Source organism: Notolepis coatsorum, assembly GCF_963971535.1.
Source record: "Notolepis coatsorum genome assembly, chromosome: 2".
NCBI lineage: Eukaryota > Metazoa > Chordata > Actinopteri > Aulopiformes > Paralepididae > Notolepis > Notolepis coatsorum.
The window spans coordinates 100,027,260-100,044,565 of record NC_140166.1 but is presented as its reverse complement, the minus strand read 5'-3'; the positions used below and the strand labels follow the sequence as shown (position 1 = coordinate 100,044,565).

Here is a 17,306-nt window from a genome sequence, read left to right as displayed (position 1 = left end):
ACCCCCTCCTAATGTACAGTCCCCTCCCCATCTATATACTCTGTCACAGACTGTCAGGATCTATGGGTAACAGTACTGTATATTTGAATATTGTATATGTCACAAATGTAACAGTACTAAATACCTGTATGTCATGTATGTCCCTATGCCATAAATGTCATGTATGTTGTGTATGTCATAAATGTCACTATGAATTGAAAATGATGGATCCTGATGTAAACAAGACAAACGTCTTTCTCTGGTCTGCATCCCCTTTGTGTGTATTGAGCCATACTGTATTGTACCTGTAGACACCTGAATATGTCTAACCGTAATTCAATGTGTCTAACTCTAACTCCTTGTATTCTACTGTGTTCACGATAACGTTGTGTAACTGGACTGTCGCCAGGGGGAGCTGGTGCGACGTTGGGCTGGTGGCAACAGGTGAAGAAGAGGCTGGCTGAAGGTGGAGCTCTTACAGCGGGACGACCTCTTTGTCGTTTTCCACTGAAGCAAGAGGACGTGTGGACGAAGAGCTCCTGATATAATAAAGACACGCGAAATACGAGTCCTACCACGGGGTGGGATAGTAACGTCGTATGCGACAGTTTAGCTTCCCAGTATAGTGCTTAGGGTACGTTTGAACCAAGAAGAAGACGTTCGACTGCCGGACTGTACTGTCGATATGCAACACGCTGCGTTTAGGATTGTATAGGCGAGAAGCTAGGGGGTCGCATTGACCACAGCTTAGCTTCAAGTATAGGACTAGTAACCTGGTTAGCTCCACGCGTCGCCACGCCGTTTCCAGCCCTCGAAGCAGACGCCGCCGCCCAACGACACAGGGCTCTACTTGCCGGCAGCCTGCACCTGTTTACCACCAGCCCAGCCAGCATTCCTGTGTATCACGCGGGGCCGTTTGACGGCCAACCCACGCCCCAAACATTCGTTGTGGGGACGGAACAGCACTCGGTTGGTACACTCACACCAGGTACTGCTAGCGCTCCGAGCGCTCTGGAATATACACGGCGAACATTCTCCTTTTTGAGAGCGTGCCCTTGTTACGACCCTGGCTCAAGGCCCGCAACCTATGTGCAAAACCGACACCAAAACCTGTGTATTAACTCAAGTGCTACTATATTAAGGAATTACTAGTGTAAACTAAAAGGATAAGGACTGGAAGAACGTGACAATCTATCTGGTAACCCACACTCTTCTAAACACAGACCCTGCATGTGTGTGTGCCTGGCTGGTTTTAAACCTCCCAGCAGGTAACCAATCAGCACTAATTAACTAAGTGGCAGCCCTCACCTACATGCCCCGTGACACAGAGTGATCAGGCCTCTAGTACATAACACCTCCCCCACCAAACTGGTTGCCCAAGAGGCAACCACTACACAACAACTCATAGACAAAACAAAAAAAACAACTGTGACCCCTTAGTTGTCAGGGCCACTACCACAACAGTGATAACGGGTACCACAAACACCGGTACTATGATCGTGAGAGGGCGTCTGCTAGCACGTTGTCCCTCCCACGAATGTGGCGAATATCCAAGTTATACGCCTGGAGGAACAAACTCCATCGCATCAAACGATGGTTCGAGTTCACCATGCTGCGAAGAAAAACCAAAGGGTTATGGTCTGTATACACAACAAGGGGTAAACTGGAGGATCCAACGTAAACATCAAAATGGTTCAAGGCAAGAACCAAAGCGAGCGCCTCCTTCTCTATAGTAGAGTAGTGCAGTTGATGCCTGTCAAACTTTTTAAAAAAGTAGCACACTGGGTGCTCCACCTCTAATGCATCCTCTTGCAGGAGGACGGCTCCAGCACCGAGGTCACTAGCATCCACTGCCAACTTGAATGGCAGTTGAAAATCGGGAGCTGACAGAACGGGAGCGCTAATCAGAATACCCTTGATGCTCTCAAAAGACTGTTGACAAGTCTCAGTCCACACGAAAGGTACCTTAGGACTGAGCAGATTGGTCAAAGGGGCAACAACAGAAGCAAAGTTCCTACAGAAACTCCTATAGTACCCTGCCATACCTAGGAAGTGCTTTAACTCCCGCCTGGTGATGGGAGCAGGGAAGCCCACTATAGCCTCCACCTTAGCTGTAATGGGGCACACATGCCCACGTCCAACCACCTTACCCAGGTAGGTAACCGTGGCCTGTCCAAATTCACATTTCGCAAGGTTAACTGTCAAGTTAGCATCACCCAACCGCTTGAACACTTCCGCCAGATGCTCCACATGTTGTGACCAAGAGGAACTGTGGATAACCAGGTCATCCAGATATGCCTCACAGAACGCTACTCCGGCCAGGACCTTGTTCACTAGCCGCTGAAACGTCGCTGGGGCATTTCGCATGCCAAAGGCCATCACTGTATACTGGCAGAAACTCTCTGGTGTGACAAAAGCGGATATCTCACGTGCTCGCGGAGTAAGCGGAACCTGCCAGTATCCCTTCAGCAAATCCAATTTACTTACAAAGGCTGCTGAACCCACCCGATCGATACAGTCGTCCATCCGAGGAAGAGGGTACGAGTCCGGCTTGGTTACTGCATTAACTTTACGGAAGTCAGTACAGAACCGATGAGTGCAGTCTGGCTTATCAACAAGCAGGCAGGGGGAGCTCCACGCACTAGAGCTGGGCTCCGCAATGCCATGTCTCACCATATAGTCTACTTCCTTACTCAAGATCCGTCGTTTTTCCGGATTCACCCTGTAGGCATGTTGCTTAATTGGCCCTGCACTACCAACATCAATGTCGTGCTCGAGTACATTAGTACGACTAGGGACATCAGAAAACAAACGTGTATGCTGTCTAAGTAGGCGCACCACATCCGCACGCTCAGGAAGTGGCAAGTACGACAGGTGTGAGTCCAAGTCACGTAGTATCTGGGTGTTTGGCAACCTGCCCTGAGAAATCTCCTTCGACACAGAACAGTCGGCCACAATAGGAGATGCAGAAACTGTCAGAATAGCCACAGGCTTGACCCCTGACTGGTCCATCTGAGCCCTATCATTGTACGCCTTCAACATATTGACGTGACATAATCTACTCTTGCGCCTGCGGTCGGGAGTTTTAATCAAGTAGTCGACCTCACCAACTTTGCGCTCAATGGAGTATGGCCCACTGTATTTAGCCTGTAATGCAGACCCAAGAATAGGCGAGAGAACCAACACCTTGTCTCCCGGTGAGAACACCCTATGTCGGGCCCGCCTATCATACCACACCTTCATTTTTCCTTGGGCTACCTTTAGGTTCTCTTTCGCTAGTTCACATGCTCTACTAAGCTTAAGCCTGAAGTCACACACATAGTCCAACAAATTAGTAGAGGAAGGAGTCTGGTCAGCCAACCACTTTTCCTTCAGCAGTTTCAAAGGACCCCTCACTGTGTGGCCGAACACCAGCTCAGCCGGGCTGAATCCAAGAGACTCCTGGGTTACCTCCCTAGCAGCAAACAGAAGCAAAGGAATTCCATCATCCCAGTCTTTGTCGAACTCCGTACAATATGCCCGCAGCATTGTTTTGATAGTCTGGTGAAATCTCTCCAGCGCCCCCTGGGACTCTGGATGATAGGCAGAGGAAGGGCAATGCTGGATAGACAACTGCTGGAGGACCTGAGCAAAGAGACGGGACATGAAGTTAGACCCTTGATCTGATTGAATGACCTTTGGTAGACCAAACGTCGAAAAAAACCTAACCAGAGCTTTGGATATAGCTGGGGCTGTGATCTTGCGTAAAGGAATGGCTTCAGGAAAACGGGTCGCTGCACACATAATAGTCAAAAGGTACTGGTTCCCTGTCTTAGTTCGAGGGAGGGGACCAACACAGTCAATGAGGATCCGCTCAAAAGGTTCCCCAACGGCAGGGATAGGCTGCAGAGGAGCCTGAGGGATCTTCTGGTTTGGTTTACCAACCACCTGACACACATGGCACGAGCGACAATATTGTGCCACATCTGACTTCAAACCAGGCCAACAAAAATGTCTCAGCACACGGTCATAAGTCTTCCTGACCCCCATGTGACCAGCAAGATCATGATCATGTGCTAGATGCAGTATATCAGGACGATACACGGCTGGAACAACAATCTGAAACACACTGCCCCAGTCATCCAGACTGGACAGGTTAGGTGGTGTCCACTTTCTCATGAGCACGTCATTGCTAACAAAGTATCCTTGAGACGTATCTACCATTGCATCCTCTAAAACCGCCTCTTCAAAGAGGGACGACAAGGAGACATCCTTGTTTTGCTCTAGTACCAACTGCTCATGAGACGGTATCACCTTACCAAAACCCTCATCAGGGCCACTTTTCAACTCAACAAAGAACGTGTCACTAAGTGTCATATCACCATCTAAGTTAACAACCTCATGGGTGTCACATTTGACCTTTGACATTGCGCGTGTTACCGCACACACAGGAAACACTCCTGGATGCTTCTGTGCGAGCTCATCAGGAACCTCAGAAACTACAGGGACGGGAACTACAACTGGAGTAGCCAGCACTTTGCCACCGGCCAAATCGTTCCCTAGAATGAAGGACACCCCCTTTATGGGAATGTGAGAACACACTCCTACGACAACATTGCCTGATACTAAGGGAGAGTTTAGCGAGACCTCATGCAAAGGAGTATTCACAAAGCCTCCTCCAAAGCCCTGAACAATGGCACCGGAATGCAATGAAGAATCTTCCGAAAATGGCAAAATCCCATCCAGAATGAGAGACTGGAAAGCTCCTGTATCTCTCCATATTGTAATAGCCTGCCTTGATCCTAATGCACCAACCAGTGAAACAAATCCATCCATCATAAATGTTGAGGAGCCCTCTAGCTCCCTGTCTGCACCTTTGATACTTCGCACCCCAGCCTCTAATGTCGGCATAGGTGTCCTGTCCATGATTTCTACCAGAGCCACCGTTTTTACATTTTTCTGCTTAAGCACAGGGCATCCAGCAACGATATGACCAGGCTCCTTACAGTAAAAACAGATAACCCCCTCTGGGAATGCACTAGCAGAGCCACCTTGCCTAGGAGTCGAAGTAAACCGACCAGCAGACACGGGTGCCGGGAACCGGCTCCCCTGAGAAGGACGCCTACTACCCCTGGACTCCACACGGCCCTCCTCTACAAAGACAGATTTGTGTGTTAACACAAACTCATCAGCCAAGACAGCAGCGTCGGCTATCTTCGATACCTTATGCTCATTTAGATGTGTGGACACGTTATCAGGAACACACCTTTTAAATTCCTCTAGGAGAACCAACTGTCTGAGCTGCTCCCTTGACTCTGCTTTCTGCGAGGTGCACCACCGGTCAAACAGGTTCTCCTTCTCTTTTCCAAATTCAACATAAGACTGCCCCTCCTGCCTACGATAACCTCTAAAACGCTGACGATAGGCCTCGGGGACCAACTCATAAGCCCTCAATATGGAAGCTTTAACAAGTTCATAATCAGCGCTTTGTTCAAGGGACAGAGCAGTGTAGGCTTCTTGTGCCCTACCAACCAAAACACATTGCAGCAGCAGTGTCCAGGCGGTATCAGGCCACTTCAATGTGGTTGCCACCCGTTCAAAAAGGGGGAAATATCTTTCCACGTCTTTCTCAAAAAACGGAGGCACCATCCTAATATTCCTGCCTACATCAAAACCGGAACGTGACTCTGGATGCAGAACACCCGCCTGTAAGGCAGCATGCTTATACTCAAGCTCCTTCTGCGCACGCTCGTGCTCCAGCAACATTTGTCTCTCCTTAAGCTCCCGCTCCTCTTTCCTCTCTTTAAGCTCACGCTCCTCTCTCCTCTCTCTCTCCTTAAGCTCACGCTCATGCTCACGCTCCTCTCTCCTCTCCTTAAGCTCACGCTCCTCTCTCCTCTCCTCACGCTCTTGGTGTAGCTGCCTCTCCTTAAACTCCAACTCTCTAACCCTCCATTCACCCTCTGCACCAGATAAAAGCGGAGACGCGTCAGACGAAGGAGGCTGCTCCACCCTCTCCTCAAGCACCTGCCCTCTAATGAGCAACACCCTTAAAGCACTCAAGGCAGATGGCTTCAACCGTTTCTCACTGGGAGAAAGCTCCACCTTGTAGTGTACAGCAAGCTCCAGAAGCTGTTCTTTGGAAAACCTCTCCAACAAGTCATGCGAAGGGAGATCAACAAAATCCCTAACGGAAGCCATCTTTCCTACACCAGCGCCACCACCCGTTCACCATAGAGTCACCAAAGAAACACCAAAGAACCACCGAAGAACGACTAAAGAACCACGACGAACCACTGAAGAACCATACTGAATGCCAAAGCCACTAATAACAACCATAAAGGGACGCTACGGAGCGCACATTTCAAGGACGTAAAAAAAACCAAAAAAAAAACCACACCCACCCTAAATAGACGTGACATACACTCAGGGTGTTAGGTGCTACCAGGTATGCTCAACAAACACTCAAACAAACAAAACAAAATAAATCCAACAAACAATTCCAAACAGGTGCGCCTTCTAACCTGATGTGACCACATATGCTTCTACGTCTAAACTGCAGGGAAAAAAAAAAAACCCGGCCTACCACATGTCTACCCTAAGAAACACTAATTCAAGCCCTACCACACTACCTGTGTTTCCTGGCCGCCCTAACCTACCTACCCTTAAACTAATGCCCTGTAGACCTAACTTTCTTCAACCACACCTGCTACCAGTCAAAGATCATATACAATCATTTCATTGACCGCCCCAGGAGTACGTGGTGCACCGGACGCTAACCCACAACCAGAAAATAATGTCCCTATCTACATGTGGTGCCTACTAAACTATATATTTTAACAGCATAAGTAGTCACATCAAATTACAAACAAATACGGCATACTCACCTGTTTGATGAAATGGCTCAGCCCCCACGTTACACCAAATGTAACGAACACCACCCAAACCATAATATGATGACACCCCGTGCAACACAAAAAAAAAACACCAAACAAAGTTCTAGGGGTAAAAGATCCCGGACGAGCGCCCAATTGTTACGACCCTGGCTCAAGGCCCGCAACCTATGTGCAAAACCGACACCAAAACCTGTGTATTAACTCAAGTGCTACTATATTAAGGAATTACTAGTGTAAGCTAAAAGGATAAGGACTGGAAGAACGTGACAATCTATCTGGTAACCCACACTCTTCTAAACACAGACCCTGCATGTGTGTGTGCCTGGCTGGTTTTAAACCTCCCAGCAGGTAACCAATCAGCACTAATTAACTAAGTGGCAGCCCTCACCTACATGCCCCGTGACACAGAGTGATCAGGCCTCTAGTACATAACAGCCCTCTAAGGGCGAAGAGAATAGATACAACTAGGGGCGCCCCGACGTTTGTTGTTTTAGGTAAATGCCGGCTTATATAGGCTTTTTGTTTCAACTGTGGGCCCACTGTATTTTCTGGTTACATGTGTTGTGCGGTTAAGTTGTACAGACAGCACGTGTGTATAATAATAATCTTTCCCATCGAATAGCTCGCAGAGCTCGCCAGTACCCTCTCTCTCTACCTACGGGTGAATGAAAAGTATCTTAACCCTTACGGGGACCTGTTTCATTACTGTAGAGTGTAAGATCTATGTGCCATGCATTGTGCCTTGTATTGATTGCATGATAACTTATATAAAAGGAGAGGTGTACAAATCTGATCGCTGTGTGTCAATTAATGTGCATTATTGTTTAACCCCTTCCTTTCGATTAATGTGCATTACTGCTTAACCCCTTCTTATCCACGGCCTAATAGGGGCGGGGCTAGGGGGTGGCTACTTGGGCTTAAGCCCCGAATGTTTACTGAAAAGCCCAGAATCTATTAAAAAATATATATATATTATAAATAATATATATATATTTTTTTTTGTGGACAATTAATCATTGTTACATGAAAATATGTTTGCACCAGATTTAGCAGAAGCTCATTTCTATCTGTAGTCTATCCAGCTGCTAACTGTATTTGAGTGAGTTAAGTCTTGGTGTTATGGTAGACTCAGACCTAAGCTTTAAATCACAATCAACAAGTTGACAAAAACATAATTCTTCCACCTTAGAAACATAGCTAAAGTACGGCCATTTATAAATCAAAAGGATGCTGAAAACCAGATCCATGCCTTTATCTCAAGCCGACTCGACTACTGTAATGCACTCCTTACCAGCCTCCCGAAAAAATACGATGATAACTATTTTATTGCAATGCACTATTGCATTATTTTATTCTATTTTACTAATTGTAATTCTAATTAGGGCTGGGCGATATGGCCTAAATATGATATCACGATATTTTCTGACCTTTCGGCGATACACGATACGCATCACGATGTTTTTCTTTTTTTCCCCAAACAATTCATTATGAGGCTTACCAAGACAGTATTTGAGTTTGCAAGCTAACATTAAAGACAAAATAAAATACCCATGCATTTAGCATTTTTATATTATATATTAGATTTAGATTATTGGATTATTAGATTATATATTGCATATATTTAGCAATGAGATATTATATGATTTAGATATGAAATATGATGAATTGAAAATGGGGGACCCTGATGTAAACAAGACGAAAGTCTTTCTCTGGTCTGCATCCTCCAGTCCACTGTTGTTGTATTGAGCTGTACTGTATTGTACCCATGCTGCAATCTGTTAATAACGTTTTCATTCATTCAGACGGCAAACAGAATCATTTTGATTGACAGTCGAGTCTGCCAATTACGTCACACCGCTTGCACCCGCCCTGCTGTTCTTAGCACCAATCGGCAAGCGCGTATTAATTTTTTACTTCCGCCATTGGAGAGCTCAATGACAACAACAATGGTAGCGGTAGCTCCCCGCGGCCGACGTTTAGCTTTTAGCTCCGCAGGATGACTAAACGACTGGAGGCATAATGATTTTACTGCAACGGATGTTATAATAAAAGCCTTTCCATACATCTGTCTGATTGAAAACTTTATTAACAGACCGCAGAATGGGCACAACTGAGTCAGCACAGGCTGAGATATGAACGACTAATGCTTGCTATATCTAGGTCGACCTCGGACGTTGCTATGTAAATACGCTGATGTTATTGAACGTGTAACTATATAACGTTAATGCCACAAAACGAATGCCTTTGTTATCATAAGTAGTAACTTTGATGCAGTAGTGTGTGTGTGGGGCGGCGCTGTTCAAAAGTTTCAACGTGTGGACCAGATTGACGCGACACAATCCTCTTGGGCAAAACATCACGATATCCACGATACGTTTAAAAAGTGTATCGTTAATGAACTGTACCCGATATTTATATAATATCGTCATATCGCCCAGCCCTAATTCTAATACTAATTTACTATTCTATTTTATCGAGTTAACCCTAGATCTTAGATCCTAATATGAAAAACGATGTGATTTAATGTTCTATGTCTTACCTTGACTTTGTCTATTTTACTGCTATCTATTTTATGCTTTATGTCTGCACTTTATGGATTGCTCTTGATCTGCCAATGTTGTGCTCATTTTATGCCTGTCTTTTTGTACTGCTGTGAAGCACTTTGAGCTGCAATTCTTGTATGAAAGGTGCTATACAAACACAGTTATTATTATTATTATTATTATTATTATTATTATTATTATTATTATTATTATTATTATTATTATTATTATTATTATTATTATTATTATTATTATTATTATTATTATTATTATTATTATTATTATTATTATTATTATTATTATTATTATTATTATTATTATTATTATAAATTATTATAGTTTGCTTCATTAATTAAAGGGTGTGAATTTAAGTGTTCTCTAGAGCCTTTTGTCCGCTTTAAGGTGGTGGTATAAGTTAAAGGTTGTGGTGTCGAAGTAAAAAAAATCCGTGCCCGCTCATGCGGGTACCTATCTGGGCTGCGTGTTGTTTCTTCCCAATCCAACAGTGCAAAAATGCGGAAGCATTCGTCACCGCACGCCACTACGGTAAAGCGCCTTTCTTTTCAGGCCCGCTTAGACAAATGCTATGGCATTTCCGCGTACATTGCAACGAATCACTTGAAACCTCGGCTGGCTGTCTATTGCCATTCTCTAAGTCAAACTCTAACCTTAACCAGCTCCTTAACAGCGCCTAAACTTAACCCTTCTAACCTTAAGCAACTCCGAAACAATGCCTAACCTTAACCAACTCCGAAACAATGCCTAAACTTAACCGGCGAAATGAACGCACGTTAAAAAATATTGCCATTATCTAAGTCAAACTCTAACCTTAACCAGCTCCTTAACAGCGCCTAAACTTAACCCTTCTAACCTTAAGCAACTCCGAAACAATGCCTAACCTTAACCAACTCCGAAACAATGCCTAAACTTAACCGGCGAAATGAAACGGCGAAAGAATGCCGAATGCACGTTAAAAAAATAAAAATAAAAAGAAATTGAAGGGAATCGAACTCGCCAGCAACGAGCCGTAGGATCCACAGCCATGCAGTCTTGCCAATTGAGCTATATTTCTGGATACTGAATAAGGGGCGGTTACTGGGATATAATGAGCTCCGCTCCGGTGCATGCACCTGGGCGCTGGGCGAAGGAAAATGAAAGGCGCATTACCGCACGCCACTACGGTACCTGCGGTGACGAATGCGGAAGCATTTTTGCACTGTTGGATTGGGAAGAAGCAACAGGCATCTGGGCTAAGCCCCGGATCTCCTACAATCCTAAATCCGCCCCTGGGCCTATGTACCATTGGGGCAGGTGTTCTGGACAGGTCTCCGCTCGTCAACAAGGAAAGGTACTGCTTTGGGGAGAAATTATATCATCTATCACTACTGCCACCGGGTGTGAGAGGGTGTGGGAAGTATTAGGGGAAGTGGGGGTGTTTGGGGAATTACTGTAAGTCGCCCTGGAGGGCAAGAAGGACCAGCGCAGCACCCCTAGGTTAGTAAACCCTAGGCCCCATCCGCTCCCTCTGCTAAATCCCAATTCTAATACCCCTACACCAGGGACGTGCACAGGACTTTAGAGGGGCAGGTGCTCAAAGGCTGAAAAGGGCACTACACTTGTGTGTATCTATTAACCGAGCGCGCGTAGCGTGCGAGCACGATTTTTAAGGGCCCTTTTCGGCAAGGGCCCCCTTTTTATGCTTTTTGGGGGGTTTTGGTGATCAAATATTGAATATTGAACTATAATAATCAGTGCAGGAGCTCACTTATCCTTGAAAAACACTTTTATCACTGACTTAAAAGGCCCATACATCTCCATAAATGTTCAGGGGGGAGGGAATAAGTGCTTACCCTACAGACCCCAAGAAGTGCTGTATATTCTGTATTGTTTAACCCTTTTCTCGCCAAGAACGTGTTACCACGTCATTGCTCGCCATGCGTAATCTGCCAATGACGCCGTAAAGCGTCTTTGAGATCAATATTTCAAAAATCTGTGATGGCAATCATATTTCACCCACGGAGACTTGAGACTTGCTGTTGATCTCCTCTCAACTCTCCAACGGTTCAAGACCGCCATCTGGTGGCCGATCGGCGAATCGCCAAAACCGGAAGTGACGCGCCGGAAGTGGTGCTCACCCATATTTTGTCCGGCCACTCGCTATCGCTAGCGGGACTCCAGCTCGACACACTGGATAGCGATCCGTTGCCAATAACTCGATAAACAACATGATTTGGACGTATATAGCATTATACAACCTGGACATGGATCGCATATATCAACATCCCATAATAGCGAACTTTCTGCTCGACGCTGATCGCCCAACGCTATGAGGAAGCTGCCGTGAGTTTCAGCGTGTTTGATTATTATTAAACGTATAATCTGCTATGATCAACATATCGCCCATACTAAATAAATGATTTAACGTCGGCCACGGACTTATAAACCCCCCCCCCTCCAGTCACCAGCAGATGATGAGGCATGACGTGTAGGACCTTGTACAATTGAATTTTTTATCTGACGTCAATCGGTATCAAACTACATTTGATGATCTAATATATGTATTTAGGGCTATAACTCGCATTCTGCAGAATGCTGCAGAAAACGATAAAAACATATTTATACTTTAGACCGTATTTTAGTATGAATATGTGAATGAAAAAGTAGAACGTTGCTACATCCTAAACGATAGATACTTGACGTTGAATGGGCCATAGTAATGTCAATTTAGCAATACAATTTAAAAAGTTATAGCCCTGCAAAGAAGGGGAACATCTCCATAGACTTATAGTGGTGGCAGAGAGTGGATTAAGATCAGAATAATCTGTGGCAGATAAAGGGTTAATATAAATGCATTTTTTATTCCAATCTCGATTTGTATTTGAGATTCCCAAATCCCATCGGACTTGACTTCTTCGTGTCCCTCAATGAGTGTAATACCAGCATTCAACTGTATGCGCCACAGCGGTTTCTATCATCATCATCATCATCACCACCCACGCTATGCATAAAATATATAGGTCCGCGGAGAGGCACGCTGAGGATGCCGTGCAAACTGCAATGGAATATGGGGCACCTCTCTCTCTTTACCTAATATTTTGATTCTATCCTGACATTTTTCAGTTGGAAGGGCAGTCTATATGCGTAACGGTAAATATTTGTTTTCTTTTTTTTTCAAAAAGGGAACTTTTTTGATGAGGCTCAAAAAGGCAGGTGCTCAAGCACCCCTTGGCCTCTATGTGTGCACGTGCCTGCCCTACACTACAGTCGGGGACTCAGCCGGACCCAGATCTGCTGTGTTCCCACTACCTGGTGACAGTGCACATCTACTCTCATAAAGTAGGGATAATCCACCCATCTACATACCCATTCTGCAATCTGTTAAATAAAGTTTTCATTCATTCCCCCCCAAAATAATCTTGCGACCTCCTTGGGGGTCCCGACCCCCACATTGAGAACCACTGTATATGTTAGAGTTTTATAATGTCGCATGACCCCTGACCTGACGTAACCATATTTTTGGCACGTTGTACCAGAGATGCTGCAGAAAGGAGACGGCGCACCTCCGAGTAATTTACATGCGCTGCATTTGGTTTACTGAAGATCCCACCCACTCAAGAGACCGGAACTGTTCCACTTTCATTCCACTGGCGCTGCGTCGGAGTGCGCTATCTTCTCTACCATCTTTGGTTGTACAACTCCACTCCTCCACAATGCAAAGATTTGGCGGGGGGGGGGGGGGACGCCCACACAGACGAGAGAACACCCAATCCCGTTACAACCGTATAACGTTACCCCATAACAGAAGACAAGTACCGGTGGCTCCTCACGTGAACCGAGACGCTGCACCTAAAAGCCGGACGTGAATTACGTGATCTCAAAAATTGTAAAGGAGTTATAAAACTTGTTTTTAAACGTAGAAAACAATAGCATTTTAAATCATGGCCCTTCAGAATAAACTTGTAGAAGTGTGCTGCCGGAGTTCCCAAATGGATCTGCTGAATAAGCGGCTGGTTGTCACCTTGCGCGCCCTGCACAAGTCTGCAGCCAGCGAGGCGCTGCGGGTCTCTGCCGCCGGGGAGGAGGATGCCGCGGTACCGGAGAGTCTGATCACACCGGCCGGGAAGAAGACTAGGATCAAGCCGCTGAAGGAGATGCCCGGACCCAGTACCTTCAGCAACTTAATTGAGTTCTTTTACCGGGATGGTTTTAGTAGAATCCACGAAATCCAGGTAACGTGTCCATCCGTCTGTCGACTGATGATATCCCTGTTTTATCCACGGGTTAGGAAGAAGAAGTTGAATGAATGAATGAATGAATGAATGAATGAATGAATGAATGAATGAATGAATGAATGAATGAATGAATGAATGAATGAATGAATGAATGAATGAAAACTTTATTAACAGATTGCAGAATGGGTACAGTACAGTACAGCTCAATACATACAATTGTTAAGGGGATGCAGACCAGAGAAAGACTTTCGTCTTGTTTACATCAGGGTCCCCCATTTTCAATTCATCGTAATCTGGAGAATCTGTCATATATGTTATGATGAATTGAAAATGGGGGACCCTGATGTAAACAAGACGAAAGTGTTTCTCTGGTCTGCATCCCCTTAACAATTGTATGTATTGAGCTGTACTGTATTGTACCCATTCAATCAATCAAGTTTTCAATCAATCAATCAATCAATTAATCAAGAAAGTGCATGATTATTAAAAATGAGGCGTTACTTTTTAGGTTTATTTTGTCCGCAAGAAGTTATCAAGTTAGTCACAGCCAGACGTTTTTCCCCATGTGCGTAATTTCGCACATGACCAGTGCGTAAAAGCGCACAGGGACTTTGGCCAAATAACTCCAATAATAACCTCAACAACACGTGCGAATTAAAGAAAGAGGGAACTGCGACCAGGAAGAGAAAAGCCTACTACTGCTACTAATAATAATACAACGTGAATGCAGTTTTCATTTTGATTGGATTATTTGTTCCAAAATTACATTCTTATTTTTTTAATTGCTGTTATTTTTGTTTATAAATACATTATTAGTGTTGCATACAAAACAAGTCAAGTCAAGTGTTCCTTTATTAATCCCCTTGGGGAACTTCAAGTGTCATAGCAGCATGGGGGGGGGGGGTGCAGGTAGGATAGGTAGCCTAATAATCTAATAATACTAGAACATAGAAGTAGTAGTAGTAGTAATAGTAATGATAATAATAACAGTAGTAGTAGTGAACAGTGCCAGGATTTAATCAGACAAGGGAAAATATGCACTATCCTACATTTTCAGAAGAAAAAATTCTATAAATCTAAGTTTCCACCAATTTTATTTGTATTTTATGTGATAAATTCAACATGGATCAAATTGGACATATGTTACATTTACATGTATATGTCACATTTAAATGTGCTGTAAGTTGTGTATTTTCTGTTAAAATGAGTAAATAGCTCTACATTCTGACAGTAAAACAATCTGCCAGAGCAGTAAGAAAATCTGGCTTGGCAAGCTTTCTTGAAATAAAAGAATAAATTAAAAGAAATCTAGGGCGTTTGTTCCCACTTTATCCAATCAGGAGAGAGAGTCCTAGATATTTGTATTCATCTTGCCAAGTCAGATTTTCTTACTGCTCTGGCAGATAGTTTTACTTGTTTCAAGCACTTATTTGCTTCAAACGTTTTTCTTATTTTTGTCAGACCATTGTGTGGAGTTCCCTCTCCTGATTGGATAAAGTGGGAACGGGATACCAGGAAATGTATTGTGTGTTTATTGCAGAGCGGAGTGACTGAGAGACCCATGTTACTGACCAGACAATCTATATCAGTGATGGTTGTTAGAATGTAGAGCTATTATTTTAACATGTAGACAAAAAAATAAAAAATAAAATAAAAAACCACTTACAACACCTGTTAAACTGAACCCCAGCAAGGGGACGGTGTACATTTCACTCATCAAGGCAGTCAGGGAACTACCACATCCCATATACCTGATATCCAATACCTAGACTCACCCAGTATGTTATGTCCACAACCTTACTCAGCATTCTGGTAGTAAGAGTAGTCTCACTTTGGTGTAGACTAATGGGCATCCGCAATAAGACAATTCTGGTTTTTGTTTCATAGCTCTAAATGGTTGTGAAAACAATATATCTTGGTGGACACACATGGAAAACACACAACCAAATGTCCCCACAAGGATATAAAGATGAGATAGATTTGTCCAAGTGTGGACATGGTGGACAGTCCTCACATTAATGCAGGACGTTTTAAAGTTATGGGGATGTATGGAATATAGTCAAGTTAGTCCTCGCAAGTATAGAAATACAAGAATGTATACATGCACATACTCACACAGCCAGACCGACATCAGACACAGCAGAGGGACAGACACAGCCAGACCGGCAACAGACACATCAGAGGGACAGACACAGCCAGACCGACAACAGACATGACAGAGGGACAGACACAGCCAGACCGACAACAGACATGACAGAGGGACAGACACAGCCAGACCGACAACAGACACATCAGAGGGACAGACACAGCCAGACCGGCAACAGACACGACAGAGGGACAGACACAGCCAGACCGGCAACAGACACGACAGAGGGACAGACACAGCCAGACCGGCAACAGACACGACAGAGGGACAGACACAGCCAGACCGACAACAGACACATCAGAGGGACAGACACAGCCAGACCGACAACAGACACATCAGAGGGACAGACACAGCCAGACCGACAACAGACACGACAGAGGGACAGACACAGCCAGACCGGCAACAGACACGACAGAGGGACAGACACAGCCAGACCGACAACAGACACATCAGAGGGACAGACACAGCCAGACCGACAACAGACACATCAGAGGGACAGACACAGCCAGACCGACAACAGACACGACAGAGGGACAGACACAGCCAGACCGGCAACAGACACGACAGAGGGACAGACACAGCCAGACCGGCAACAGACACGACAGAGGGACAGACACAGCCAGACCGACAACAGACACAGCAGAGGGACAGACACAGCCAGACCGACAACAGACACATCAGAGGGACAGACACAGCCAGACCGACAACAGACACATCAGAGGGACAGACACAGCCAGACCGACAACAGACACATCAGAGGGACAGACACAGCCAGACCGACAACAGACACATCAGAGGGACAGACACAGCCAGACCGACAACAGACACGACAGAGGGACAGACACAGCCAGACCGGCAACAGACACGACAGAGGGACAGACACAGCCAGACCGACAACAGACACATCAGAGGGACAGACACAGCCAGACCGACAACAGACACATCAGAGGGACAGACACAGCCAGACCGACAACAGACACGACAGAGGGACAGACACAGCCAGACCGGCAACAGACACGACAGAGGGACAGACACAGCCAGACCGACAACAGACACATCAGAGGGACAGACACAGCCAGACCGACAACAGACACATCAGAGGGACAGACACAGCCAGACCGACAACAGACACATCAGAGGGACAGACACAGCCAGACCGACAACAGACACGACAGAGGGACAGACACAGCCAGACCGACAACAGACACGACAGAGGGATGTTAAGTTGCTGTCAATCTTTGCAACAAGACTCACACAATACATTTCAGAATGGAAAAACTTTTTCAATACATCACTATGTAAACCAGACCAGTAGTGGTGTGATGGTGGTCATCACACTGCAATCACTGATTGTGCCTTTAAATCAGGATTATAACAGGTTGAGACCAACTGACCAAGCCTAATATATTGATACCAAGTATTATATTAGGCCATTATATTAGGCTTGTATACCCTATCGATGGTAGGCTTTGAGCCCCTTGGAAGCTCATCCTATTGTGTCTGTTGCTGGTAGTCAAGTGTATTCTCAACC

General features: G+C 45.2%; 1 protein-coding gene across 1 annotated transcript in view; it reads left to right on the top strand.

Moving 5' to 3' along the window:
• Nucleotides 1–13,383: 13,383 nt before the first annotated feature.
• The window catches only part of cyp27c1 (cytochrome P450, family 27, subfamily C, polypeptide 1), a gene marked incomplete at both ends in the record, with an annotated part of 42,559 nt that continues 38,636 nt past the window's right edge, over nt 13,384–17,306 (top strand). Inside the window, one exon of the mRNA XM_084308257.1 lies at nt 13,384–13,626. Within this exon, the coding sequence (XP_084164383.1) occupies nt 13,384–13,626 (243 nt within the window). The remainder of the gene's footprint in view (nt 13,627–17,306) is intronic.